The sequence below is a fragment of the Eleutherodactylus coqui genome, chromosome 3 (genome assembly GCF_035609145.1).
Source record: "Eleutherodactylus coqui strain aEleCoq1 chromosome 3, aEleCoq1.hap1, whole genome shotgun sequence".
Lineage (NCBI taxonomy): Eukaryota > Metazoa > Chordata > Amphibia > Anura > Eleutherodactylidae > Eleutherodactylus > Eleutherodactylus coqui.
In genome coordinates, this window is record NC_089839.1 from 80,021,966 (window position 1) to 80,049,865 (window position 27,900).

At 44.5% G+C, this 27,900-nt stretch overlaps 1 protein-coding gene across 2 annotated transcripts in view; it reads left to right on the plus strand.

Annotated features, from left to right (window-relative positions):
* RRBP1 (ribosome binding protein 1) overlaps nucleotides 1-23,479 on the plus strand; it is a 61,043-nt gene extending 37,564 nt beyond the window's left edge. Inside the window, exons 10-24 of one of the 2 annotated variants that reach the window (XM_066595783.1) lie at nucleotides 58-95; nucleotides 1,078-1,168; nucleotides 3,070-3,162; nucleotides 3,458-3,550; nucleotides 4,359-4,448; nucleotides 6,491-6,580; nucleotides 7,317-7,409; nucleotides 8,707-8,778; nucleotides 11,078-11,173; nucleotides 12,383-12,466; nucleotides 12,670-12,735; nucleotides 13,568-13,636; nucleotides 18,253-18,342; nucleotides 20,429-20,572; nucleotides 23,027-23,479. In XM_066595783.1, coding sequence (XP_066451880.1) covers nucleotides 58-95; nucleotides 1,078-1,168; nucleotides 3,070-3,162; nucleotides 3,458-3,550; nucleotides 4,359-4,448; nucleotides 6,491-6,580; nucleotides 7,317-7,409; nucleotides 8,707-8,778; nucleotides 11,078-11,173; nucleotides 12,383-12,466; nucleotides 12,670-12,735; nucleotides 13,568-13,636; nucleotides 18,253-18,342; nucleotides 20,429-20,572; nucleotides 23,027-23,065 — 1,248 coding nt within the window. In that variant the 3' untranslated portion in view covers nucleotides 23,066-23,479. The remainder of the gene's footprint in view (nucleotides 1-57; nucleotides 96-1,077; nucleotides 1,169-3,069; nucleotides 3,163-3,457; nucleotides 3,551-4,358; nucleotides 4,449-6,490; nucleotides 6,581-7,316; nucleotides 7,410-8,706; nucleotides 8,779-11,077; nucleotides 11,174-12,382; nucleotides 12,467-12,669; nucleotides 12,736-13,567; nucleotides 13,637-18,252; nucleotides 18,343-20,428; nucleotides 20,573-23,026) is intronic. The other variant, XM_066595784.1, reaches the window with a different exon arrangement.
* The last annotated feature ends 4,421 nt before the right edge of the window (nucleotides 23,480-27,900 follow it).

Here is a 27,900-nt window from a genome sequence, read left to right on the forward strand (position 1 = left end):
AAGGAAATAAATTGCTGTTAAAGTAATCTTCTCTTTTTTTTTTTTTTTCTTTTCCAGGAAAGTAAAGAAGCAGAAATTGCAAAGTTACATGCCAGGTAATGGAACAAAGCAAAGGCATATCAGGAACCTAGAAAGTCTGCAGCCTAGATAAAGCCTAACCTTATTCACACATGTGTATGTAAATGTTTCTGGGGGCTGTAGAAGTGGGGACATGTGATATAAAGTAGTGATCAGGGGAGCAGACATTTATCTGGACTTAAGAAAACTACAATCAGTAAGAAGTACTTTATAATTATAACCTCTGAACTATTGATGACCCGTCCTTAGGAGAGGTTGTGTGGCTCCGCCACCTGGGACTTCAGATAAACAGCTGTTCTTTGGGTCATTGTATCAGTATGCAGAGTCAATGTGTTACAGGTAACACATGGCACTGTTCTCTCTGCAGTGGCCTAACTTGGTATTGCAGGCAGTGTTTCCACTGCAGTGGAGGTAGAACATTGGGTGCAATACCAAGCGAGGCCACTGCAGGGAGGACAGAGCTGTGTGTTTCCTGAAACACTGAAAATGAGGCCTGGAAACTATTGATGGCCTATCACAAGGATCGGTCATCGATAATTCAGAGGTGGCTAACCCATTTAACCAGTTATGCTGGGGAGAGGCTGGTAAAGCACATTTAATAGACTGGCAACAAGTACGGAGTGGGCTTGGGAGTCAAGCCTGCTACATACGTGGCAAGTTGCTGTATTTGTTGCAGTTAGATGTCAGCTCTCAGACAGAATCGAAGATAACTCTGATCCCGGCCATTAACACTTTAGTATGCGACTGTCAGTAAATGACAAAAATTGTTTTTTGTTGTGATTTATTTATTTATTTTTTTAATTTCACCCCACATTTTTTAAAGCGATCTTTACATTTTTGCATGAGTGCTTGTGTTCCGGTATTTATATGTGGGGCCCATACATAGTGATAACACTGTCATATATATGGCTTTCCCTGACATGAGCTCTGCACAGAGCAGCTACTTATCTCTCAGGGCTCTGATATTCCTCCTTTGTTTAATTTTGTTTTCCTTCTCAGAATACGAGAAAAAGAAGCTGAGATTTCTTCACTGGAGAAAGAGGCCAGGGAATTAAAGGAAACCGCTGAACAGCAGAAAAATAAAAACAATGTAAGACTGGTTTTGGGTCCTCCTTTGTTTCCCTCTTTCATGTTGTTAGAGTTACATTCAGATAAATCGTTCGCTCACAGATCATTCAGTCATGTGAATTTGAACTACTAAACTATCGCTGTTTACACACAACGATGTGTAAACGAGCGAATGATAATTTTAATGCCAGATCAACGACAAATGGGAAGCAAACGTAATCTCATTCATCGTTCAATCCTTAGCCCTGCTTACACTGAACGATTAGCGTTCCAGTTCGCACAATCCAAGGATTTTATTTTTTTACTACAATCGTTCTGTGCAAAAGAGACCAATCTTGATACGATCTATCTCTGTTTAAAAATGGCAGCGGTGAGAGCAGAAGTCAACCTTTTTTCAGCTCGATTGCCACATTTAAACAGATGGACATGATCACCGGTACACCTAGTGCCCACATGACGCATTTCTGTACAGTTTCTCCATGAGTAACCACACTGTGTAAATACTTACATGATACAGCAAATGTTAGGATATGCAACAGGTTGCCTCAGGAGGTACAGTAAGGGCTCATGGTAGCTGAAGAGCTGCATGAAGAAGCTCTGGTAGCTATGTTTGACTCGTAAGATACCGGTTTAAGATCAGTTAGTTATGGCTTCATGCATAAACTTGTATCACACTGTATAGAAGGGGATCACTTTGGCAGAATAAGGCACTTTGAACTTTAATCATCACTAACAACCATCCTCCTAGTACTCTGTACTTATCAACATATTCTGTATTATGTCCTTGAAGGTCCACAGTATGGCACTCTTGCACACTGCCAGAGTACATCATAAATTTCGGCATCCATGTCACTGCAGACTTCTAGTACCGTAGGTACAAAACGTCATCCCCTTTACACTTCACATATACTCTAATTGGCGTAGAGCGCAACTGGCCTCCGTCACAACTGATATTTTTACCCAGCATTGCCCACTAACTACACATGATATTGCTTACTCTTACGAACTCTCCCAACACAAACACAATCCATCATAGTCCCCATTTCCCACCATATCTGAGGACATGCTTCCCGGGTCATATATGTTCATCTGTCATTGTCACTGTTGTGCACACAATAACGTCATTGGACTGACGTTTCATATCCTGAGGGTGTCATCTTGGTCCAATGGTGCCATTTGCTTTTTTGGGCACCAAGTTCCCAACATTCCCTTGTCCCTCCCTCCTGGACTGAAGGGGGAGGCGCTTGAACTTGCCACCATCATACCACTGAGCAGAGCCGTCTCACTGCTTTAATTCAGTAAGAGGGGCAGGGTACCCCTCACCCCCCTTACAACACTATCTAAAGTGGTTTTATAAGATTTTGGGCACCCTACTACAATGCTATGTCAGTCCTGTCAGAGTTAAATACATCTCGGAGCATTCTTCAGTAGTTCGCTGTTGTTGCCTCATACATCTGTCAGCCGTTTAAAAAGGTTATGTAACCCAGAAAATGGTCTAAATCATGTGAGCGATTTAGGTGATGAACAGTTTATACCACAACCACCTCTTATGTGCGCAGCAGTGGGGAAGTGGCTCCTATATAGACTTTGTAAGCAGCTCCTTGCCCATGGCCGCACACATGGAATCACTACTGCTGAGTGTATATTCCATAGAAATGCAACCCTGGAGCCTTTTTTTTAGAACTTTTATGCTTAAAATTCATAGTAAAGAGATCTAGTCTTTACTAATTCCCTTTCATTCGTTTATAAAGGGACTGAGCCATTCTTGTTTGAACGAGCCAACGATGCATTTGCCCGTCTAAACAGGCTGCACGAGTGCAAACGACGTCATTCGCTCGGTCAAAGGAGAATCCTTAGTAAAACCATGATAAAATAATATAATATCCGGCACAACTTTGGTCATTGTGGAATTGTTTCTTGCAGGAACTTCGAGAGAAGAACTGGCAGGCTATGGACGCTTTGGGCAAAGCCGAAAAAACGTGTGAAGAGAAACTGAGCTCCGAGAGGAAAGCTAAGGTCTAGCCCACAAAGTTTGCAAACTTCATAAAGTCTTTCCTATGAGTTATAATACCTGTTAAATCCTCCTAAAAGGGGTTTGTCTTATTCTGGAGGTTTGTCCGAATAGCTTCCCACTTGATGTTAAAAGACCATATCTCTTCTGATTTTCCTAAATAAAGGGCTCTGGTGCACTCCTGTCCAAGCCCCTCTACCTTTACACTCCCTTAACAACTCTGAAGTATGCCTGCCATAGTAGCAGCCTGGTTTTGTTCTTTGAAATCATGTGACATTTTCTATTCTGTCTGGTTTACAGGATGATCTGGAACAACAGCTCAGTCATATTCAGGCTCAGTCCAAAGAAACCTTGATGAACCTATTCCCACAGGTGTCTGTAGAATCTCACCAGGTACCGGTCATTGTTCTTAAATATATTTAGATATCCAGTCTCAGTCTACGGAATAAGGGATGTTTTTTTTTTTTGGCGCCGCCTTATCGTAAAAAAACCCCGCAAACAATATATCTTACACTGATAGGCAGTGTGTTTAAATTCTGCTTGTGCAGAAAGTAGCAAGATGACAGCATACCAAAACCAGAACAGCTTGGTAAATAAATACGGTACCTAAACCAAGCTTGTAACATAAATTAGAGCACAATCCAACCTTAGTATATAGAAACAGTACCAGAACCAAGTTCACAATATGCTGTAAAATCGGCACTGGAACAAAACTAATACTATGTATACAACACAAACCAACCTCAGTACATGGATACAATACCAGAGCCAAGGACATAATCCAAATACAGGCCCAGAACTAATCTCTTAACATAAATACAGTAGCAGAACTAAGTGATTGTGTTGTGGTGCTGCCTATGGTTAGACAGTGGCGCCTCAAAACATTGGAGGGAGGAAACAGAGCCAGAAGGAGGGTGATTCGTGTAGCTCCACAAGATGCTGCTGCATTGAGGAATGTCCTCATCTGGCTAGGTGGACCTAGGATGTGCGAATGCCACCAGCCTACATCTGCCTAGTGCCCCTCTTCCCTCTTTACAAGCTGGTGGCCAGCGCCCTACGCGACTACACAGGTGATGCATGGATAAGGCCGGTCCCGCAAACCGCAAAATGTGTGGTCAGAGAAAACCTGTGAGATGCGGGTTATGTAGGAGCTCTGATTGCTGTGACAGTGATTGACGGGTTGTCATTCATTCCCTTCCAGCTATACAGTGAATGGCTTCAGGAGTTCAGAGGGAAATCATCAGATCTCCTTAAGCAGCTGAGCCAGCAGTCAGACCAGATAGATTCTTCAGTAAGTATTTTACAAGCTACCGTAGATATAAACGCTGATGGAAACCAGATGGCACAATCTGATCTTTTACAAGGGGGAACATGTGGTGACCCAAATCTACATATACATGCTCAATGGTTGGTTTATTGAAAGGTCCACGTTTGCAAAGTAATGTTTAATTGTTCCAATGCAACTGATTGAAAGTATCCTAATGTTTGTGTATAAAGAACCTGTATAGACCCATGTGTCTCCATGGTAACAGACTGTAAACAAACCTAGCGTAGTCTGATCCTACAGTAATATTGTCATCCATTTGTCTCATACTTACTAATTCATGTTAGCAAGATGTACAGCCTGGAACAGATAGAGTAAGATCATTGATGGATCAGAATTCACAGGGGTGGTTTGTAGTCTGTAACTATGACAACACATGGGCCTACATAGAAGCCACAGACACAAAATGGTAGACAGGGCCGGGGCTGAAGGGGCGCAAGCTGGGCAACTGCCCAGAGATCCCCATCTCCAAGGGGGCCCCCCATGCAATCTGGGGCACTGACTGGACTTGCTAATGTACAAGTGTACAGACCGGTTGCGGCACCCAGCCTGAGCAGTGGCATAGTAGTAGGGGTCACAGTTGCAGGGGCCCATAAGCTAGGAGGGGCTAAGGGCCCTCTTCACCAGAAACATGAAGCAGCAATTAAAAACTGCAAGAAAAATGCCATGTATGAATGCAGCCTAATGTGCCTCCCTCTTCACGGCCCTGCTATATGTGCTATACCTGCTACAGGGTTCAGTGTGCAATGTGAACCCCTCCCCCCAACTCCCCCAACACAGCCCCACAATCACTACAACGCATGGTAGCAGTTGCCTGGGGAGGGCTATGTGGGCTGCTCCAAGCGTCGCGGCCGCCAGTCACGCCAGTCGTTGCACCATTGGTGCGGATTTTGACTCTGCATATGATGCAGAAGTGCTGCAGAATTTTCCGCTGCAGAGGAGCCATAGCATTTCTGCTACATGTGAACATGCCTTTAAACTCCAGCAGTGAATGGGTTATAGCCTGGGGTTACAGCCCAACACATTTCATCATGAGATGTGAATGGATGTGAGAAGGTTTATGTAAACTCCAATGCAAAGTTGCTTCATTTTTTTTCCTTTGGGATGTACTGGAGCAAAGAAAAGGCATTTGGTTTAAAAGGTGGACCATCCCTTTAAAAAGTTATATAGAGTTCAATTATTGTGTCTACTCTTCATCATTCCATCAACAGTTTTGCATCTTGAGCCACCACAGCTGTATGATGTGAGCAGTGTTATGTTGCTAGAGCCAGCTACTTGTTTTATTGGCCTCCTTGGGCATATTGATCAAGTAAAGGGAAATCTAGATTGGAAACTGTAGCTCATGCAGATCTCCTCTAGAGCTTCACCTGTCTATCATAAAGCATTCATTGATTGATCCCCAATGCAAAGCTTTGTTTTTACACTATGGCTTCATCTGTGACCAATTACCTCCCCTGACTGTGGCTCCCAGCAGGAATCAACCCTCTGGGGGCCATTCACACTTGTCTCACCTTTCCACTGTAGCTGGGACATCCATAGGAGCCCCAGCTACAGTAAAAAAGCTTCCCCTGTAGTGACAGTAGTCACTGGCAGAGCTGATCTGGGTCGGCTAGAACCCTGCAGCTCTGCTGTGGCAGGGGGCACCCGGTGGTCACGTGATCACTAGGTCGAATAGAGAGAGAAGGCAGAAGCCGTAAAGGACAGCTTCTGCCTTCTCCTAACTACTAACAGCTGAGGACTCCACCTGCTCCTACTAGATTGCAGGATGTTTAATGCCGCAATGTATTTTTGCTATCTGATAGGATTAAGGCGCAGGACTAAGCGCCGTAAATTTATTGTGCTTGGTCTTTAAGGGGTTAAAGACTCATCTACTATTTAGACAGCAGGTGGCGCCGTCTGCACGAATTTACAGTAACTATATTGTAACTGTTGCTGAAGTTTTTGGCTAGAGTTATTTATGGACCCGAATTAAATGCTAATTTTTAAACTGTTTTCTCATGGTTTTTTAGGAATCCTCACTTAAATTTAAAGAAGCAGAAGAAGCGCAGGCCTCATTGCAGGCAGAATGTGAACAGTATAGGACTATTCTTGCTGAAACAGTAAGTTGGTTTTTCTATTGCTTTTCTCATGCCAATCTGTTCTTCTGATCGAACACATTCTCCCAAGTGTCCCTCTTCTGAAGTAACAGTCCCTACCAAGTCTATCGGTCTCTCTTTGTCCCATTTTTAAATTTTGCCCTTTTTGACCTTGAAAATAGATTTCCATTAATAAATTTACCACATTGCTCCATAAATTATCTCTACAGCAGCTAACTGTATATTAGACCCCAATTTGTATATTATTCTATCATGTGGTGCAATTTGGATTTAAACAAAATTCTGCATTCTGGTGTTTTTTGTGTTAGTATCTAATTGAAAACTATTGAGGCACATAGATATGTCTGGGAAAATGGAACTTTGACTGAAAAAAAAGTGTCCCTCCTTGACCATCCAAAAAAGCTAGGAGGTATGCATACATGCTGTATACTGTTTGGCTGTAGCCCATTAGTTTTAACCCTTTCCGTCCCTTTCATTTAGCAGATAATTCCCATGAACTACCGTACTATAAAGAGCAACTATGGTCTAAATTGGACTTTAATTCCAAATGTTAAACCCCTTGGATGTTACGGTCAATAGCAGCACACAAGGAGCTTAACATAAGGAGGGGGCTTTTACTTTAGCAATACAATTGTTTTCTTTTGCACAAATTGTTTTGATAAATATCACTGTTACTGTACATAAGTAATGGGATACTGTTTATACCGCTGCTGTAATGGTTGCTGTGTTTTCATGGTAGGAAGGAATGTTGAAAGACCTACAAAAGAGTGTTGAAGAAGAAGAGTTAGTGTGGAAAGCTAAATTGGAAGCATCGGAGGAAGATCTCAAGAAGGTGACTGCTTTTTAACTTTTATTCCAAAATATTATCTGTAGAGAAATGATACCCTTCCTCTCCCACATCTATATAGGCCTCTCACTAGCCAAGCCAGCAATCTACTGCATACTGATAAGGGGCAATCGCCCTGAAACAGCTGTCTGTGTATTATTTCTGGCTTTGGCTTACAATTTCCAGTCATTGATATAAGATTTGTCTAAAAAGCCTAATATTGACTTGTAGGAATGCTGCCTTCCAATAGGGGGGCGCTGCAGAGGTATTGTTCCATCTACCCATTTCTAGATTAACCCTTTCCAATCCAATGTCGGCCCTGCCCCGACATCATTATTTTCCTCCACAGCTCCAATATCAGGACAGGCCCGACACTGCAGTGCAGGGGTGCATCTGCACCCGATCATCAGACACATCAGGTGTAGATGCACTCCTGCACTGGTCCTCATCGAGGACCCCCGAGGAGAAGGCAGAAGGGGTTCTTAACCCTTTCTGCTTTCTCCTTTACACATTACATAGCACTCAATTAACGTTATGTAATGCACAGAGATTCCGCCCGGCGATCATGTGACCGCCGGGTGTCACCTGACTTTAGTTATCACATGATCGCCGAGCCAGGAGGCTGAAGGGGGGATGACTGTGATGTGACCGCCGGCACCCTCCTGAACTCTTGTCAAATCAGGAGGGTGAAGGGAGAATTTATTTTTTCTCACCCATTCTACCCAGCTCCAATTTATTTAGAGCTGGGGAGAATGGATGAGAAAAATAAATGGATTGGAAAGGGTTGAAGCATACTTGCACTTTCAAAAAGTTTTCAAATCAGCCCCGATCATTGACCACTGCTTTGCTGCTGTTTGTACTCAGTTTGAGCTTTCATCAGTTTATTGCCCGTTGTTTGCAATGTACTTACAGGTGGGGAACATGTCCTAAGTAGCTATTTTACCAGTACAGTACTAGCCAGGACTTCCTTTCTGTTGTATAGCCATGCTCCAGTGAGCTGCAAGGCCGTCTGATGCATGTCTTAACCAGCAGTGTTCCCATGTCCCTGTTACTAGAGATGCTAGATACCTAACGACAAGCAGTGGAATGCTAAGGTGTTGGAAGAGAGACCCCTAGTGGCAGCCACTTGACTTTCAGTGGTAAAAAGCAAGTATATTACAAGATTGAAGAGACACATATAGGCTGTTGAGCTTAAGTTGGGTGAAAAGTTAGTGTCCATTTAAACCTAGAACTGTCACTAGCAATAGAGACACTTGCTACTTACCTTTTTGCTTGACCTTCCATCTTTTTTTTTTTTTTCTAGTCAAAAAATCAAATGACATTTTTAGAAGATACTGTGGAAAGATTGAAATTAGAAGTCCAGAGTACTGACCAGGTATGATTGATGCAAGCATGAAACACTAAGCTCTACATACTGTTTTTTCCCCCCAAATCAGATACTGTCATATTAATTTTTGCCCCTAAAAAGGCACAGTGTGTTATAATACTCGCCTAGTAGACAGCATTTGGGTCCCTCGCGCTAGTCTCTGGCGCTGCTGCAGGCTTCCGTGCAATCTTCAGCAGTGACAGAGCATTTCTTCCTGGTAACGGGGCTTGAAACTCCCCGCCTTTGGATAACGCCGATCGCATTAAAGTAAATAAAAAGTGAAAAAAGTTAGTTTCAGCTCCCCTCACTGATCGCATCTATGAGGGGTGCTGAAACTACTTACCCCCCCCCCCCCCCCCGATGTACCGCGATGATCTGCTCCGAAAAGACCTTCACACGTGTGCCGAGGGAAAAATGGCGACGCATGTGCAGAAGGCCAGATCGTTGTGGGACATTTGAAATCTCCTGGCTCCTGAAGGTAGCCGGGAAGCAGGAGATAGCACCAGGGACCGCAGTGACTGGCTATCCAAAGGATAGCGGCGATCACAGAAAAGTTTAAAAAAGTAAAATAAAGTTAGTTTCACCTCCCCTCATGGATCCGATCCATGAAAATACTCATCCCTGTCCTCCACGATGTCCTGTAGCAACATGGTCCTTCCAGGACCATACGCCGTCTTTTGCATATGCGCGCCTGACGTTTTCATGCACAGAAGGGCTCGCTCCCCGGGAGATGTGTAGCCATAAGCAGAGAGACCTCACCGGGGACCAATATTTGCGGTTCCCAGTCGCATGATCGCTGTTACCCAATGGATAACAGTTTAAAAAAAAAAAAGTTTCATCTGCCCCCGTATTGTCCAGGTAATATAAAATCTCCCTTCTTCTGGCTACCAAATGTAGCTGAGAGCCTGTAGATTTCACGGGGGGGGGGCCATGGTACGCAGTCCCTGGTCACATGATCGCCGCTATCCAATGCACGTAAAAATAAAAAATTAATAAAATGTCACCTCCTGTCAGGGGTCTGATCCGTGAGGGGAGGTGAAATTACTTATCGTAGGGCGCTTGCACACGAGCAGAAATTCCGCGGCGGGATTTCCCACGGAATTTCCGCCCCTGGAAGCTGCCATAGGATTGCGTTAACAAACGCAATCCTATGTAGACAGCTGCGATTTGGCCGCACAAAACCTCGCGCGGCAAACAAATCGCAGCATGCTCTATTTCTGTGCGGGGCTCGCAGACCCCCACAGAAACATCACTCACTGGCTCCACTCTGCGCATGAAAGAGCCAGGGCCGCGGAGAGGTGAGTGCCCGCGCTGCTCTCTGCAGGCGCTCGGGTTGGGTCCTGCTGCGAGAATTCTCGCAGCCGGATCCAAATCGGCTGTCTGCAGGCGGCCTAACGCCTCCAGCGATGTTCTCTGATGGGATCTTTATCTGCGGACCTTTCACCCACTTCTGCGCATGCGCCCATCTGCAAAGTGGTGGACGCAAGCGCAGAAGCTGGGAAGGGCCTGGGAATTTACTAAGGTAGCTGACAACTTGGAGCAGTGACCGTGGGCCACGGTGAGCGGTCCCCGGTCACGTGATCGCCGTTGTCCAACGGATTTTTAAATTTTGCTGATCGTAGATGAATGTCTGCCTGTTTACACAAGACAATTGTTTGATTTTTATGCCTGCAGAAACTGAATGACAAACGAATTATCAGTTGTCATTTGGTCGCTTCCGGCATTTGCATTGAACGATTATCGTTCTTATTCCAGTGATCCAGCGATAATCTGAATGATGATTGCTCTGTGTAAATGGGCCCCTACAGTATGGTTTTGACTAGATTGTAGCATCACGTTGCGGCTATTTTCATTAAAGTGGTCCTCCTCAATTAGAAAAGTCATTAAAAAATGGCGTCATATCTGTCTATATTGCAGCTGATCCACATTAAGTGGTTGGAACAGAATTGCAGTATATGATACAGTCTAAGGATAGACATTGCGATATGTCTGGGGGAAAAAAAAGCAGATCTGTTTGTTTTGTTTTTTTTCTACTCCAAGACAATCCCAATTTTTACAAGCCAAGACTGACAGCTTTATGGTAACTCTTTGTACACAGACGTCCGTTGGCAGTAATATTAGAATAGCAGATGCAGGGCCAACTAAGATAAGGAGCCAGGTATTCCTTGACCTTTTAACCGTTCTTTTACTGTCCTGCACTGTTGTAGAATCATGTAATTCTCTACCGTTTTATCGCGTCCTTCCAAATAATTCCTTACACATAGCACTGCAATACACTATTGGGTGATGTCCACTTTCTGCCTTTCAGTTGAAGGAATGCATTGCTCTTATGGAGGCTCAGCTGGAGACCCAGATGAATACATCCAGCACGGAGTGTCAGACATACTCTAAAGAGGTGGAGATTGTAAGTATCCTGGCGTAAGGAGGATGATGAAGTTGTCATTTAGAGTCAGTGTGTCCTTGCTAATCTCCTGCCCTGGCTGAGCCTAACTACACAGGCAAACAGGACCTCATTATTAACCCTTTTTGGGACCCACCAATTGTTTGTATATTTTAAACACTGGCTGAACTGATGAAGGGGTCATCCCCGAAACGCGTTTTCATATGCTGATCACGTACTTTATTAAATAAAAGGAGAACTTTCCCAGACCTTTGGTCACTTCCTACATGTTTTAATCTGGAGTGTTGCGCCTTCTCCACTGCCAGTTTTTAGTACTATTCCCATGCTAATCTCGACAGGGCATTGGTAGTGACTACCGGTGCACTATACCTGCTCTCTGATTGGCCAGTGCTGCTCATGTGATCTGCACTGGCCAATCTGAGAACAGTGTGCCTTAGCTACACTGCTAACCCGTGGATTGGAGGAAAGGCAGAGGAGAACTACAGGTGATATAATCTCTCCCAGAAGAGTTTTGTCCCAAAATCGGAGGGGCCATTTAAAGAAAAAAATAAAAAGAAAGCTCAGTATAGTAAAGCGACACTCTATTAAGAGGACAAAATTTTGTCCTGCCATCAGAGGGCATTTTAGTACCTGGTGCCATCCATTATTCTGCTGTTTCCCGTGCCCCGATGAGCTGAGGTGATCACTGTGTCCCTGTTGCTAATCGACGCACACTGCTCATTGGTAACCAACCACTGCATGCTGCTTTCTCATTGACTAGGGCTGCTCACACGAGCAGTGCTGGCCAATTAGAGCAATACCTTAAATTACCATTGGACCACCAATGCTCGGTGTGCATTGGATAGTTTGAGCAGTGCTGCGGCCTTCTTGAATGACAAGAGCAGAGCCACAGGAACTGCTGTCTGGTCCTGGACACAGAGGGTCACTTTAAGTTTATTAATATTATATACCATGTAAATAGCTGGAACTTCAAGGTTACATGATGTGATGTCAAACTGGGTATTAAAGGGGTTGTCCAGAATTACACGTTATTCCCCTATCCTTTGGATGGCAGATAACTTGATGATCGGTGGGGGTCTCACCGCTGAAACCCCCACAGATTTTGAGAATGTGGTACTGTTGTCGTGTCCCTCCTCTTTCTAAATCAGAAATTTAGCCTATTATATTGATGGAAAATTGGGATCTCACCACCTTTTTTTTTTTTTCCTATAGTTGAGGCAGCTTTTGTCGGAATCACAGGAACACATGGAACTCACAAAAGCAGAAGCAAGAAAACAAAGCAAAGAGCTTTCTCTGGTAACTTTTGCAATGATACCTAATGATGATTGCATTAATACGAACAATCTATAGCCATATAGCCCATATGGGGCAGTCGGCTCCTTCTGTTATTCTTCTCTGTAAAGTTTTCAGCTTGTTACGACTTGTCATCAACTCTCAGATTAGAGTGTGATGTCCACGTTTTACACCAATCCTTATACTGGGTCTCCCTTCTCTTACAGCTCAGGCAGCAGTTAAGTGAAATGCAGAATCATGTACATGACTCTCATGCCTCAGAAAGTCATCAGGTTGGTATAAGGAACTGAGCGACCCTCTGAGTAAATTCACCACCCTCCTTTTTTTACCTATACATGACAGTGGAAGCTTGTAGCTGCTTTTATTTTCACATTATGTTTTGCTTCGCATAGATCTGTTTCCCTCCACCATTTTATGGGTTAGAATTATGTATAGACTGGACACCAGTGCTCCCTAAATATATGTAAATTTAGCTGTTAATGTAGAGACTAGGCTTTGTTCAGAATAAATAGCCATTTTTTTTTAGCGGAGAAAAAAATGGATTTCCTTTGTCCATAAAATGTCCAAACTATTGCATTAGAGCCAAGCCAGAAACCTGCTGCACACTGAGGGGCAGTCACCCCGAAACAGCTGTCTGTGTATGGTTATTCTGGCTTTGGCTCACGATAAGGCTTGTTTAAAAAGTCTGACATTGACTTGCAGGAATGCTGCCTTCCAGTGCGTGGCACTGCAGAAGTATTGTTCCATTTTTCCATTAGCACCCTCATGTAGGCACAATTATGGTGCAGCATCCATAGTACAAGCATTATAATACAATGATCCAGGTTTATTTAAAAGGCATTGGCTCATTAAGACAACCCCTGTCCATATACCCTATTAGGGCAAATAAACATCATAGAGGGATGTCCCCTGCTCAATACTGCCACCCTATTCATTTCATAACTCAATTCTTTAATGGTCAATGTACTATAGTTCTGCTGCAGGGGACGTGTAATGCTAGATGAGATAGCAGATGATTGTTGGGGGACTAGTAAAAGTTGCCTGTGTTTTTAAAATTTCACAAATTTGTCATACAACACCCATTTTTAAATACTTTTTATGTAGCTGAAGGCTCCTCAGTCAAGTTTGGATGAACAAAATGAAGAACAGAATATATCAGAAGAGCTGGAAGAGGTGAGCATATTTCCATGTAGTGTCCTTATTATTAATACTTAATAAGGCCACCTTTGCCCCAATGACATTGGATACTTTTCTACTAACATCTGATATGTTTCAGCTGCTATTTACCTGCATTCATCCTGCAAATGTCTGGTGAGTCCTCATAGAAAATGGGCATGGTTCATATTTTTGGACTTGACGTTCCAGTTCATCCCAAAGATGTTCAGGTTGCGATTCTGTGCAGAGCAGCCCAATCGTAGAACGTCCATATCCTCAAACCAACGTAGAATAAGAGGATTTTTTACTCACCGTAAAATCTCTTTCTCGTCTTGTCATAGGGGGACACAGCAGAGACCGTTGGATATAGCTACTGCCACTAGGAGGCGACACCTAAGCACAAAAGTGTTGGCTCCGTCTGCTGGCTATATGTATGCTAGCAGTAGAAGCAGCCATGCGGGAACGGAAAAAAAGAAACAATAGTTAGCAATATGACACAAAAGTTCTAACTGTAATGAAAACACAGCACCATGTGTGACTTACAGAACCAGGGTTCTGTCCAGGACGAAAAAACAGTGTCATATAAATAAGGGGTGGGTTCTGTGTCCCCCAATGACGAGACGAGAAAGAGATTTTATGGGGAGTAAAAAATCCTCTTTTCTCGCTCGTGTCATTGGGGAACATAGCAAAGACCGTGGGACATTCCAAAGCAGTCCCCAAGGTAGGGAAAAGGAAAATCCCCAACGCATGGTAGAATTTAGAGAGAATGTGTAGGGACAACCAGGAGCCCCCCTACACCCTTGCAAGGTGGAGGCAGCATTGCCAAAATGCCCATGAGGCTCCCACCGCCCTGGCAGAGCGTGTTGTCACCCGAAAATGGCGGTGTCTTACTCATAGCCCAGTAGGCCTCAACCAGCACCGAGCGGATCCAGCGTGGGATGAGGGCTTTTGGAGGCCGCAAGACCATGACTCGGACACTCCAGTATCCAGTATCTAGGCTGACTGGCCTAGAAAGTAACGAATGCTGGTTTGGTTAAAGGGCTGCCAGGAGAAGGACTGCACCCGTATTGGATCAGCATGTTAGAGCTGATTAGAGGGGAGCTAGTAGATGTATCTACCACCCCCAGGCACCCTGTTGGAGGAGGCACCCCCCAGCCTACCACTATCCTGACTGGATGTCCATCCCACACAGTGGTGTGAGTGCACATAGTATGCGGCTCTGGGTGGCCCCAGCCTGTGTCTACTCCTGTAATTGAGGAAAGTGCTAAAGCTGCCTGCAAGGACAGTGCAGATGGGCCACCATAGGGAAGCTAGCCGTCAGGTACGGCTCCCCCATTCTGGAGTGTGGAAAGAAAAAGCAATATGTCCGTGGACTTCTTGTGCCCAGTACTTCTTCCCTAAGGAAGGAACTACCGATGTCAGCAGGCCCAGAGTACTGCTGATAACCAGTCTGAATAAGGCTGGATGTAATCTTGTACTGCATCGAAAGCGCACATGGCACGTGCTTCTTGCCTGCAGTCATGGACACGGACATTGCGCCAAGGTTGCCTGCAGAGAACCGCAGTTGGCACCCCTCAGTAAGCAACCCACTAGGCAAGGCTCAACCCGGTCTGTCACAGACCTAAGGGGCGATTAGTCCGGAGGCTCCCTGTGTGAATATTCCTTCCACATGAAGGGTACCACAGGTGTCAGCACGGCCGGAGCCATGCTGCAATTAGTTTACAAGATGAGATCTTCTCCGGGTGGATGCCTTTAGTGAGAGCACACTTAGTACGTGACTCTGGCCGGCTCCCGTCCACGTGTCATAGTGCAAACGGACACCGCGCCAAGCCTGCCTGCAGGGAACTGCAGGAGGGGCAACTGGAGAGCTACCGACAGGCAAGGCTCCACCTGGTATGAAGCAGACCTGTGGAGCGAGGAGTCCAGGGACTCCCACTGAGAGTACTCCTTCAATTTAGTTCGAACAAAGTCGTTTGTAAGACGAGATATTTTCCGTAATCTCGTACTGTAGTGAGAGCGCACATAGTATGTGGCTTTGGCCAGCCCCTGACTGCATGTCATCCTGAATACAGACACTGCGCTAAGAATCACTGCAGGGAACTGCAGGAGGGCAGCAGGCGAGGCTCAACCAGTATTCTCTGTTGGATACAAATCTTGTCATGTGGCGAGAGCACGCCTGTCTACACAGAAACCACCGCACAGCGCTACCCCAACCAGAACAGACATACAGAAGTACACAGTTCACACAGAACAGAGCCTGTGCAGAAAAGCAGCAGAATGACCCTGCTTATAGCAGGACATACTAGCACAGACATTATGACACAGTCCACACAGAACAGAAATGCACACCAGCAAAGACTGACAAGGAGCACAGACTTTGGGAATTGGCTGACTGAAGCACCACACCCTGCCAGCTCAATCAAGCACACCTGTGAAGCTGAGCTGCCAAGGTGTGAGGGGAAGGGGTTAACAACAGATCCCAGCAGCCAACTCCAACAAGGCCTCAGGCGGCCAGTGTAGGCATATCGCGCTCTCGTACCTAAACGCACAGGCGCCAGGGAGGATGGACCGGGAGGACCCCCGTGCTTCCGAGGACGGGCGTGCAGTGGGCCCTCACTGACTAATCATGCCTACCGGAAGCGTCCTGGGAGACTAATGTCCCGTGATCCAGTCTACCCAGAATTGCGCCAGCTGCTTGCAAGAGACAGTGAGCGGGCCCATTCTGACTCAACCGCACGTGGAGGCTGAAAGGGTAGGGGGGTGCCTGAAGGTTGCACAGCCGCCTGTTCTCAACCTCTCCGCATGCAAACTTCGTATTACAGCAAGAGCAAGTATAATATGTTACTCTGGCTGGTCCCAGTCCGGACTCCTGAGCTCTGGGGTCAGACATAGTGCTGGGAACTCACAGGAAAAAATCTGTTATACACGCTCAATGCCAACTATTCGCAGTCCACATGCGGGAGGTATCAGCAGCGGGGAAGTTGGTCTCCAGGTAGAGCTTATCCTTGGTCCAAATGTGGTCTGGGGAGCCGCAGGGCCCAGAGGCCGGAATACTGTCCACTGTTCTGCCAGGATGGAGCAGGAAGACGAAGCGTCCAGCAGGGGGAGAGGAAGGAGGGGGCAACACAGCCAGTGAACTAATCACCAGGCTGTGGCTCTGAAGTTTCAATCAGCGTTAACAGGTGAGTGTTATTACCAAGCATAAGCGGTGAGCTTTTTGTGGACTACTCACGGTTTGTAGTTTTCCCTTGCTACCTCCATGCTGGCCATAGCTTTAGGAAACTCTGAGCTGTAATTTCACAGGAGAAGCTCATTACGGATTTAAACCTGCCACCTTCCCTCATAGCCCCGCAGGAGAGGTTCGCTGGGGTACGGGAGGAGGGGGGGATATACTCACCTCTCGGACTCCTGAAGGATGGCAGCTCCAGCAGAGCCTTCCCCCTAACATCTCCTACCCCACACGAGGAGGGGATGCGGACCACTGGGAAGAATATGGGGGGGGCTCTAGCTGGCGGGCCACATGCAGGAACCCCGGGTGTGCCTTCTTTTCATCTGAGGGGGCCGGGCAAACAACAGCTGGAACAACTCCTGAACTGTTCGCCATCCTCGGTTGGGTTAATGGGGAGAGTCTTCGTCCCCATTAGCCCTAGCCCATCCAAGTGAAACATTCAGCCCTTACGAGCGAGACCATCCTCCTCCTAGGACACTAAGCTAAAAACTGATTAGCCGGGCGTCGGCAGGAAGGGATATAGCCAGCAGGCGGAGCTAACACTTTTATGCTTAGTGTCGCCTCCTAGTGCCAGTAGCTATATCCCATGGTCTTTGCTGTGTCCCCTAATGACAGGAGCGAGAAAGTTGTATTTGTGACAAGGCGCATTGTCTTGTTGGAAATATTGCTGATTATTTCCAGATTGCCACGTTGTCCGTAGCACATTATTGTCTCGAATGCTAAGGCACACCTCCGTGTTCACTTGTCACTACAACCAATGGACCGAGACCATGCCATGTAAAACATCCCCAGACCATAACAGAACCTCCATCATACTTAACTGTTGGCATAATACCCTCAAAGGCATTCTCCAGCCATCCCCCACACCCAGGTACTTCCTTCTGATTTGAAGATGGAGTAGTGTGATTCGTCATTTCATAAATGTTCTTCCATTCCTCAACTGTCCAATGACAATGCTCACCACTGTAGATGGGCTAATTTATCTTCTTTGAGAGAACTCGCCAGATGTTTGCAGGATGAATGGAGGGAAATGCCAGCTAAAGTGTATCAGACGTTAGTAGAAAGTATGCCACGGAGATTATCTGATGCCATTAGGGCCAAAGGAGCCCCACTAAGTATTAACCTATGTAAATAAATACTACTTTTGATTCTTGCTCAAGTTTCCAATTACTTTTGGAGGGAGAGTGTATTATAGGTATTTACAGCTTATTCTACAGTTACTGTAACTCACAACATAAGTGCACTAGGGCACAAAGTGATGTAATACCAGTCACAACTAGAGTTCTAGTTTTCGTGGTAGGGATATATGATCACATCAGAGCAGAATACAATGTAGTTACAAAGAACGTACATTGTAGTTGAAGTGTTTAAATCATAACTTGTTTCCTAACTTCTCAATGAACAGAAATCTATGTACAGCTTACAACAAGAGTTAGAGAAACTGAAACCTGCGGAAGAAACTACGAGTGGTACAGAGGAAGCCCAACAGCTGAAGGTTAGGATGGGGGCATTTTGCTCCAGCTTTTCAATGTTGTGTATAGATCTATCTAAATGAGTTGAAACCTGGAAAAACTTGTATAAACTGCTTTTCAGGGTACGGCAACACAGAGCGTAAACTAGATTTGTATGCAGAAAATCTACAGTGTTTACAGCCTTGGCAAAGCGGATGAGATTTCAACAAATCTCTTCCGCATGCTATAGAAAACAATCCACGTAGAATCTGCAACATATTTGATCTGGGTGCGGTCATAACTTGTCATGTCAAATATTTGCTATGGATTTTCACTGCAGCGTTCACCTCTTTCAATAAGCAGGGTGAATTGTGGGAGAAATCCGCATTTAACGCATGCAAATTTGCTGCGGAATTGCAGTGGAAATTCCTCCGTGTGGCCATACCCGTAGGATGTAGGGAAACAGTCGTCTAGCCACAGTAGATGCCAGTTTGAGTGATAAACCAGTATGCAGCCTCCTGGGAACATTAGCTTTACTGACTTACTTTTCTACTAATGCTTAGGTGATAAAGTTTCTTGTAGTATAAGTTGCTGTTCTCTAAAATATGTGACTGCTTTTTCATGAGTAACTAGTTTTAACCCCTTAAGGACCAAGCACCGTAAATTTATGGCACTTGATCCTGGACTTTAATAATACCGGCCCATGGTAAAAATTTACGGCGTGGGATTAAAGCCCCTGCAAACTAACAGGAACAAGTCAGATCCTCGACTGTTTGTCCCAGACAGTGACCCAGAAGAGAAGGCAGAAGCCGTTTTTAACTGCTTCTGCCTTCTCTCTTGCAGACTACATAGCACTCAATGAGTACTATGTAGTGAATAGAGAAAGCAGAAGTGTCACTTTTGCTATTTTAACTGGTGATCATGTGACCACCGAGTACCCCCCTGCCACAGCAGAGTTGCAGGGTCCTATCAGACTCTGATCAGCTCTGTTAGTGAATATTGTCTTTACAGGGAAATGTTTTTTTCCTGTTACTGAGGCTCCTGTGAATGCTGCTCTTATGGATGCCCCAGCATCCATAGATGTTTTTAAAAAAAAATAAAAAAAATAGATATATATGATATATAGTTGTAGATTATTATTTTTATAACTGCTATGTCCCCCATGACATCACTTAAGACCTATGTCCGACAAAACATCTATTCCCCCCCCCCCCTTATAGATAAGAAAATTACCCATCGTCTACACCAACCTAAACATTCGCTGTTCCCCGTAATCAACTATACAAATTATATATTGAAATGTCTAAAACACATTGAGGAACGCTTTCCTGGACCTTATTTTTAAAATTTGTATATTTACGTTAAAATAAACAATTCTAAATTAATATATATTTTTTATTTATTTATTTTTCTAGCTTTTTACCCCTACTAAAAAAATTCAGTGAAGAAAGATATTAAAAATTACCCCAAAATGTCATGGGAAAAAAAAAACGCGGCAAAAATAATTTTGATAGCTAAAGAACATTTAAAATGGGGTCGTAAAATCCCTAAAGTGTCTGGAACGTAAACCATTTGAGGGCTACATCCACTGTAACTAGGCCAAGCAAACTGTAATTAAAACTGTAGGCCAAAAACTGGAATTTTGAGATGGGATTTGCCTGGACAAATTTACATATCTGTACATATCATCTTGTTATGTTGGTCGTACTGGTAGCGCCTGACAACATCCATGATTAAAAGGGTTGTATAAGATTTAAACCACCACAGAAAACCGCTCCACTCTTGTATCTGCTATGGTATCTTACACCATTCAGTAGGACTAAGCTGCAATACCAACACAGTCCATGGATAAGAGTGGCGCTGTTTCATTCTTTTTAAGTGATTTATTTTTTATTTTCCCGTACTAACAACTTCTCACCTAACTGTGTAAAATTTGACATTGGAAGTAAAACAAAATGATTTCAAAGTTACTCAAAGGTTTTTGACAGATTATGAAATGTATTACTAGATTGTTCAAAATCGGACTATACCTTTTAAACAGGCAAATCGCACCTCGGTACGGGGTACATGTGCGTCCTCACAGCCTGTCTGGATATAACTAACATTGTCCTTCTACTGGAAATATTGTAGGAGAGGCTTGAGAAGGAAAAAAAACTAACACGGGATTTAGGTCAAGCAGCTAACAAACTGTTACGGCTCTTGAAGGCGTCTCAGGAACAACTAACTAAGGAAAAGGAACACAATAAAGTGCTGCACAACAGACTACAGTTAACGGTACTAACGCTCTCATTCCTTCTTCTTCCTCTGTTTCATCCTCACACTGACTAAAATCACTAATGTCTCGCGATACTACTCTCCTGCCTATTACCAATTCTAGCTGCTTTCACCATTAAGGAGTTAACTGTTAGTGCAGTACTAATAGGAGGAACCCAACAAAGGAGGGCAACTCAAGCGCTAAGGCCAGTTTCAAGAAAATCGTACGAGATTTGTGCGTTGCGGGATGCAGAAATTTGAACCCCATACATTTGAATGGGTTAATACACATGAGCGATGTTTTCCCGCGTGGCACCACGATGCAGGAAACACACTGCAGAATGTTCTCTCTTCCTGCGATATTACCTACAGCATATAGTGAGGAAATCCTCTTTTAGGAAAAGCGCTCACCAGGTCCAATCCTTAAGGCCTCTCTCACACAGGGCATTTTTGTACAGTGTTTAGTGCTGCATTTCCAGCCCTGCGCTAAACGCTGTATAACGCACCCATTCATTTCAATGGGGCTGCTCACACAAGGCTGAAAATGCAGCATCTTCAACGCTGAAAATGTGGCAACACGGGGGGGGGGGGGGGGTGGAAGAGCCAGGTGCAGGAACTGAGCTCCCGCCCCCTCTCTGCCCCTTGCCACTATTTGCAATGGGAGGGGGCGGAGCAGAGCTAAGTCACGGAGCTTAGCTCTGCCCCCGCCCCGCCCCTCGTATTGCAAATAGTGACAAGGGGCGGGAGCTCAGTTCCTGCTCCTGGCTCTTCCATCCTCCTCCCCCCCTCCCTGCAGACAAGGACACCGTATATCGGCTCAGCGTGAAAACCCAGCCGATATACAGTTGTCTGAATAAGCCCTGAATAATCATGGAGCATAAATGAAATGATTTTTTTTTTCTGCAGGCTGGTACAATTAGAATAATACCAAAATTATTATTATTTTCCACTTTTTGCACAATAAAACCTCTTTTTTTCGAAAAAGGAAAAACAAGACATACTTTTTTAACTTGTTGCATTCAAAGTCCTATAACTAACTTTCTTTTTTTTCCATGGATGGACCTCTGGAGGGCTTGTTTTTTGCATGTAGTTTTTTTGGTACTATTTTGGGGTACATACTGCTTTTTTGATCAGTGTTGTTGTGTTTTTTTGGGAGGCAATTGTTTGCCTACAGTTTTTATTTTTTATTTTTTTTTAGGGTTTTAACATTGTAGGATAAATAGTGTGTTTAATTGCACAGGTTGTTACAGATGCAAAGATACTAAATATGTGGGATTTTTAAATTGTAATTTTTTTAGGCAAATAGGATAGTGTACAAAAAGTTATTTATTTATTTTTTAACAGTCTTTTACACTATTTATTTTTTATTTTTCACGTTTTTTGTGTCTCTGTAGGCGACATGAGCCATAAAAGCTTTGATCGCTATGATAATGCACTGCAGTATTTCTGTACTTCAATGCATTATGGTTTACAATAGTAGTCATGGGTCACAGCAATGTATGGTGTCTCGTTGCCATGACAACCCATCAGGGAGCACACTCCCTCTGTAAACCCTTTACATGCCGCAATGCACATTGATCATGGCATGTAGAACGGGGGTCGATATTCTCATCAATCCCTGCTGTTGCAGCTGGAGGCTGGTGACAGCGTCCTGTTTACGACATGTTGCGTTAAGTATCATTCGCCCAGGAGCATCCTATAGGGTTAAACTAGCGCTGATTAACGTGTTATATCATCAATTAACACTCATCATGGGCCTTAAATTAGCTGGTTTAACAGGAATTTAGGACGCCATTAAAAGAAAGCCAGGGAAGTGGCTCATTTACTTATTTATATAGCACCTGCATATTCCGCCACACTGTACACAGATTGTCTTCACTTATCGGTCTATATTGGGGCTCACAAATCTAAATTCCAAATGAAACTATTGTGTTTTTGGAGTGTAGGAGGAAACTGGAGGAAACCATACCAATATGTGGAGGACCTACAGACTTCATGCAGATATTGCACTGGGTCGGATTTGAGCAGTAGTGTTAACCACTGAGCCGCCTTGGTGCCCTAGAGGTTGCTTGCTTTGGGAATGAAGCCCATAATAGTGGGTCCCTGCTGGGATGCCCTTTAATTATCGGCAATCTGTGGGGAACCTGGCAGCAAAGGCTACTTTTCCTGCAGTGCCAACAGATGGGAAATAAAGCATTACATGGTGCCCATTGGAATCAGTAGGTTGTCTGTATGATACACGGCCCCATAGGGATACTACTCTCCACTACAGCTGGTTCATGGAGATCTCCATTACACCCCCCACCCACCTCTATGTCCTAACAGGGCACTTGTGGATTGCCCATACCGAACAACCCCTGAATGCTCTGGTCACTCAAGACATGGGCAGATTATGGCAGAACAAGAAATATGCTTTATGGAACTTTTTATTTAACCCTTTTTGTTTCTTACACTTTTTTTCATTCTTCCTCCTAGGAACAAGATTCCGGCGTCACTAGCGGAACATCCGTTTGATCCAATTTTTTATTTTTTTTCTTTTCTTACCAAAATGCCTTAAACATTCCTTTCTTGAGATTCAAATAATATTTTAGTGAGCCAAAATACTTCCAAATGTTTTAGTTAAGATAATATCCATGCGTTGTTAATCCGGAGAAGAGACATTCCACGATGAAACCACTGACTGTGTCAGTATGCCATATTTTTTCACATCTACCTTCCAGACCAATGGACTAAAATCGGTTGTTTAGCCCATGAAAAGGGACAGACTGTACTCTGTATATGAATCGGTACAATTTCTTTATTGTTTATGGATGAAGAGGGCAGCAAATAAGATGGGCATGCCATAATGTAACTGGTCTCCAGTATAAAACCATGTGACTTGATGGTTGCTGAAATGACATTAAAATATTGACGTGGCTATGAAAACCATTTATATTCTGTCTTTTCTTCTCATTTTTTTAACTGACATACAATTTCATCAGATTTATATGCAACACAGAGAAATCCAGCTTTATGGTTAAAGGGGTTGTCCAGGATTCGAAAAACATGGCTGCTTTCTTCCAGGAGGAGCACCACACCTGTCTATGGGTTGCATCTGGTATTGCACCTCGGCACCATTGACAAGAATGTAGCAGGTTTGGCGAGGATTCTGGAAGAAAGCAGCCATATTTTTTCTGGACATTCCCTTAACCTGTTGCAAAAACATCGTTATCACTACTGTGGGTCTGGCTTCAGAAACATCTGTTCTGCCGAATTAATGGCTCCCTTAATATAAGGCACAGATAGATCAGGTAGGCCAACTTTCTACAAGCTCTTTACTCCTGTCCTGCTTGGGCATATGACAACTAAGGCCTCATTCACACAGGCGATGCATTTTTACACTGGCCACATGACAGCTGAAAATCGAATAAACGGAGAAAAAGCCGTAATTGAGTCGTGGCTAAAATTAGTGTTTTCTCGCCCAGTCACATGGCCGGTGCGGCGTATATTTGCACCACAGCCCAAATTTGGCCACTGCTAAACTTGTTCTCCCTCTCTTTTTGGGCAGCTCCCATGGAAGGCTATGGGAGCCTCCAGCGTATATCGGCCTAAAGATAGGGCAAGACGCCAATGTTCTATATTTTTAACCGTGATGTTTTTACACGGTTAAAAATAAGTCATCCTTAATGACACACACACACACACACACACACACGCAAAAAAGGCTGCACTAGGGCGTTTGCAATTTCGCATATGTGTGAAGCCAGCCTTAGGCTGGGTTCACACAGGGCAGATTTGCTGCGGTTTTGCCGCGGATTGCCGTTGCATATCCGCACTGCGGCAAAACCGCTGCGTTTGCAGTGCAATGCAGCACAAATGAGATTTGCCAAAAAGCTGTTCTCACAGGACGGATTTTTTCCGCACAGCCGCAGTGCGGAAATGCAACTGCGTCGCGGTTTTAAAAGATGCAGCATGTTCATTCTTTGGTCTTTTCCGCAGCGCTGTTTTGTCCATAGACCTCTATGGACGCAGCTAAAACCGCACCAAACACGCGACAAAAAGTAAAAAAGTGCTGCGGAAAAAATTGCATGTGGATTTTTTTGCATGAAAATCTGCAGCAAAACCCACAAGCCCAAATTAACCTTTGAAGCTGTTTTGTCGCAGAAGCAGTTCTTCTGCGGCAAAACCACAACGGAAAAACCGCGGCAAATCTGCCCTGTGTGAACCCAGCCTTAGAGTATGTCCACACAGGGTGGATCTGCTACGGAATGTCTGCAGCAGATCCACAGCTCAAAATTTGCATCGAAAACCGTACCATTTGGGGCGGAATTTACCGGCTTATTAAAAGAGGTGGATTCCGCACTGAAAACCTACTGCAGTAATTGTCATGCTGTGGATTTAAATTCCACAACGTACGCCCATTTCTGCAGTAGTTTTTTTGTTTTTCCCTGCAGCATGAATACGAGATTTTTAACATCTCATCCACTTTGCTGCTGATGTTGATTTTTGGTCATGCAAACATATACGCAGCGCGCTCGATTTTCCTGCACACTGGCACAGGGAAAGAGAACCTTTTGAGCTTGTTATACTAATTGGACATTTCAATGGCTGGGTAAAGCGGTATGTGTGTGTTTGTGCGTGCAAAAGTACGGTAAAATACACCGCTGAACACACAAAAATGCGGCCCCCCATTCCATCAAAGACACATAGGCCAAAATCACACAAGCGTAAGACCTGCACAGAGTTAAGCGGGGGGTCTACTTTGCGCTCATGGTATCTACATAGCTATGAATCCTATATCTGCAAGACCTTTTTTGCTTTTCCTTTTCCTCCTCAGGGGGATTTCACACGACTGGAATTTCCCCGCAGGATGCAGTGATTCAGTAAATTCCACACCAACATCCACATGGCTCTGTGCAGATTTTGATGCAGAATTGAAAAACGTCTTAAGGGTGCCTACCCACTAGTGATATTTGTTCCTGCGATGCGAGATCAATTATTATGACATCTTCAATGGTTTTATTCTCATTTGCATATTTTCACTGCAACCTCGCAGCGCAGAGAAAAAAATCTGCAATATCGCTCAGTGTTTTCAATGGGGCCAGCGGCAGCAACACCAGCCCCATTGAAAACATAGGAGTATATCTCGGACTTCTGCCATAGCTGTGGCAGGGGTTTCCTACATCTCCACAGGCAGCGCACAGCCATTCATTGAAAATCATCGCTGCGGGGGTTGCCTGCAACCCACTGCTTTCAATGGCGCCGCAGCAGCGCCAACCCCATTAAAAGCAATGGGATAGCATCTTGGACTTCTGCCACAGCTGTGGCAGAAGTCCGCGATATACTCCCTATGTTTTCAATGGGGTGGCGCTGCTGCTGTTCGGCCCCATTGAAAATATTTAGCGGTATCACAGAGTTTTCGTTGCGCTGCGAGGTGTGTCTTTTTTCACTCGCGCTCGCAGCACAAGAAAAGAAATCGCTAGTGGGTAGGAACCCTAATTCTGTCATTAATTCTGCATCAAAATCTGCAGAGACTTGCGGGTTTTGGTGTGGCATTGGTAGCAGCCGATTAAGGTGCAGATTTGGGTCTTTAATGCTTGCTAATTCTGGCACACATGAAAGCAGCCTAATGGTCCTTATTAGATGAGCCAATTCTCGTTTGAACAGGGGAGTGACGTCACCGCTAACTCATTCGCACTGGTGCAGCCTGTTTAAACAGGTAGATACATCTTTGGTTTGTTCAAATGAGAATCATATAGTCTTTCACATGAGAGTTGTGACTTATGACCGAAAATCGCATGGATGTCAGAAAGCTGCAACTAAGGTTCCCTAAATCTCAAATTTTTTCGCCCATTCACACAGCCAGTTGTGGCCTATATTCGCCGCAGCCCGGAATTCTTTTGGCTGCCCTAAATACTTCAACTGGCTCAATAGAGCCAGCTGACATAGTTTAGTAGCGCTAGCCGCTGCTAAGCTCCATACCCCTCCCTTTTCCGGCAGCTCCCATGAAAGCCTATGGGAGCTGCAGGCTGATCGCGGCTGAAAGATAGGGCAAGAGCTATCTTTCCGGCTGTGTCAAAACATAGGCTGCTGAACACGCCAGCCAATCTTCACCGGACAGATGTTTTTCTAAATTAGCCATGTAAAAACACTTTGTGTGAAAGGGGCATAAGAGGCTGAATGAGCGCTGTTTAAACCCAATGATGAAACTAAACGAGAAGCGGACGATTCTTTGCAGTAAGAGGCCTTGAGTAGGTGCTGGAAAAAAACAAACCACAGCATGCTCTACGTTTCTACACATTTGCGCACCCAAGGTCCCTTAAAATTGAAAAATACTGTGATATTTAAATCTACTCGTAGAAATCACAATCGCTTTCCGCTCATCTGAGCAGACTTGTAAATGTTCTCTTTTTTTCAATAGGTGCAGAATACCGTGGACCATCCCTGTAGGTCACAATCGTAGATTTCGCAATTGAAATTCGGTCGCGTGCAGCCAGCCTAAGGCCGTTTTCACATGGCCAAGAAAATTGCATTAGATTTGTGCGTTGCAAGACGCACAAATCTCGCACTAATATGAATCCCATTCACACGAGCGATTATTTCTTCTCCTGCATTACACCGCAGCACATCCTATCTTTGGGAGTGCCCTCTCATCGCATCGCCCATTGTTTTAACCCTTTGCAATCCAATTTTGGATTCACGATTTCCTAGGGGGTTTTCTCTTTCTGCCATTATACAATGGCACCACCTGCTGGCTAGAGTCAGTACTGCGGTATTGGACATGCTGGAGAGGCCCCCAACACGAGAGTGGCCTGTAATATACAGTAAGAATACCCTGCCGGACGTCTTCCGACATCGGAAGCTGTACAGCCTTCAATCAGATTGTCTTTAGATGTCAGACAGTGGATTGGAAAGGGTTAATGGGGCTGGCAGCACATTGCACGTGGTGCAATGTGAGGTCTCCCTGTCAGCTGCACCCGAGGATCGATACTTCCCAAAAGTAATGCAAGGCGGTTTTGATATAAAAATGCCTAGCATTCATGGGGAAATAGCATATTGGTGAGCGCGATATCAGGTCGTGAATATCGCACTCACCTGTGTGAAGTTAGCCTTATTCAATTGAAACGACCATATATACACAGCTATTGTAGCTGCGTCCAAAAATTGCGACCATCTGAAGCATTGGATTCCAATGTATTCATTCAGATGAGCAATTTATGGGCACATAAAAAAATTGCGCCTGAAAAAATAACACAACAGCGACCAATTTTCTACGCAGCGTCAAAAGATAGGTCTTGCTCTATCTTTTGCCAAGATACGTTGAAAGCTCCCATAGACTTTTATGGGAGCTGGAAAAAAAAGGGAAGGGA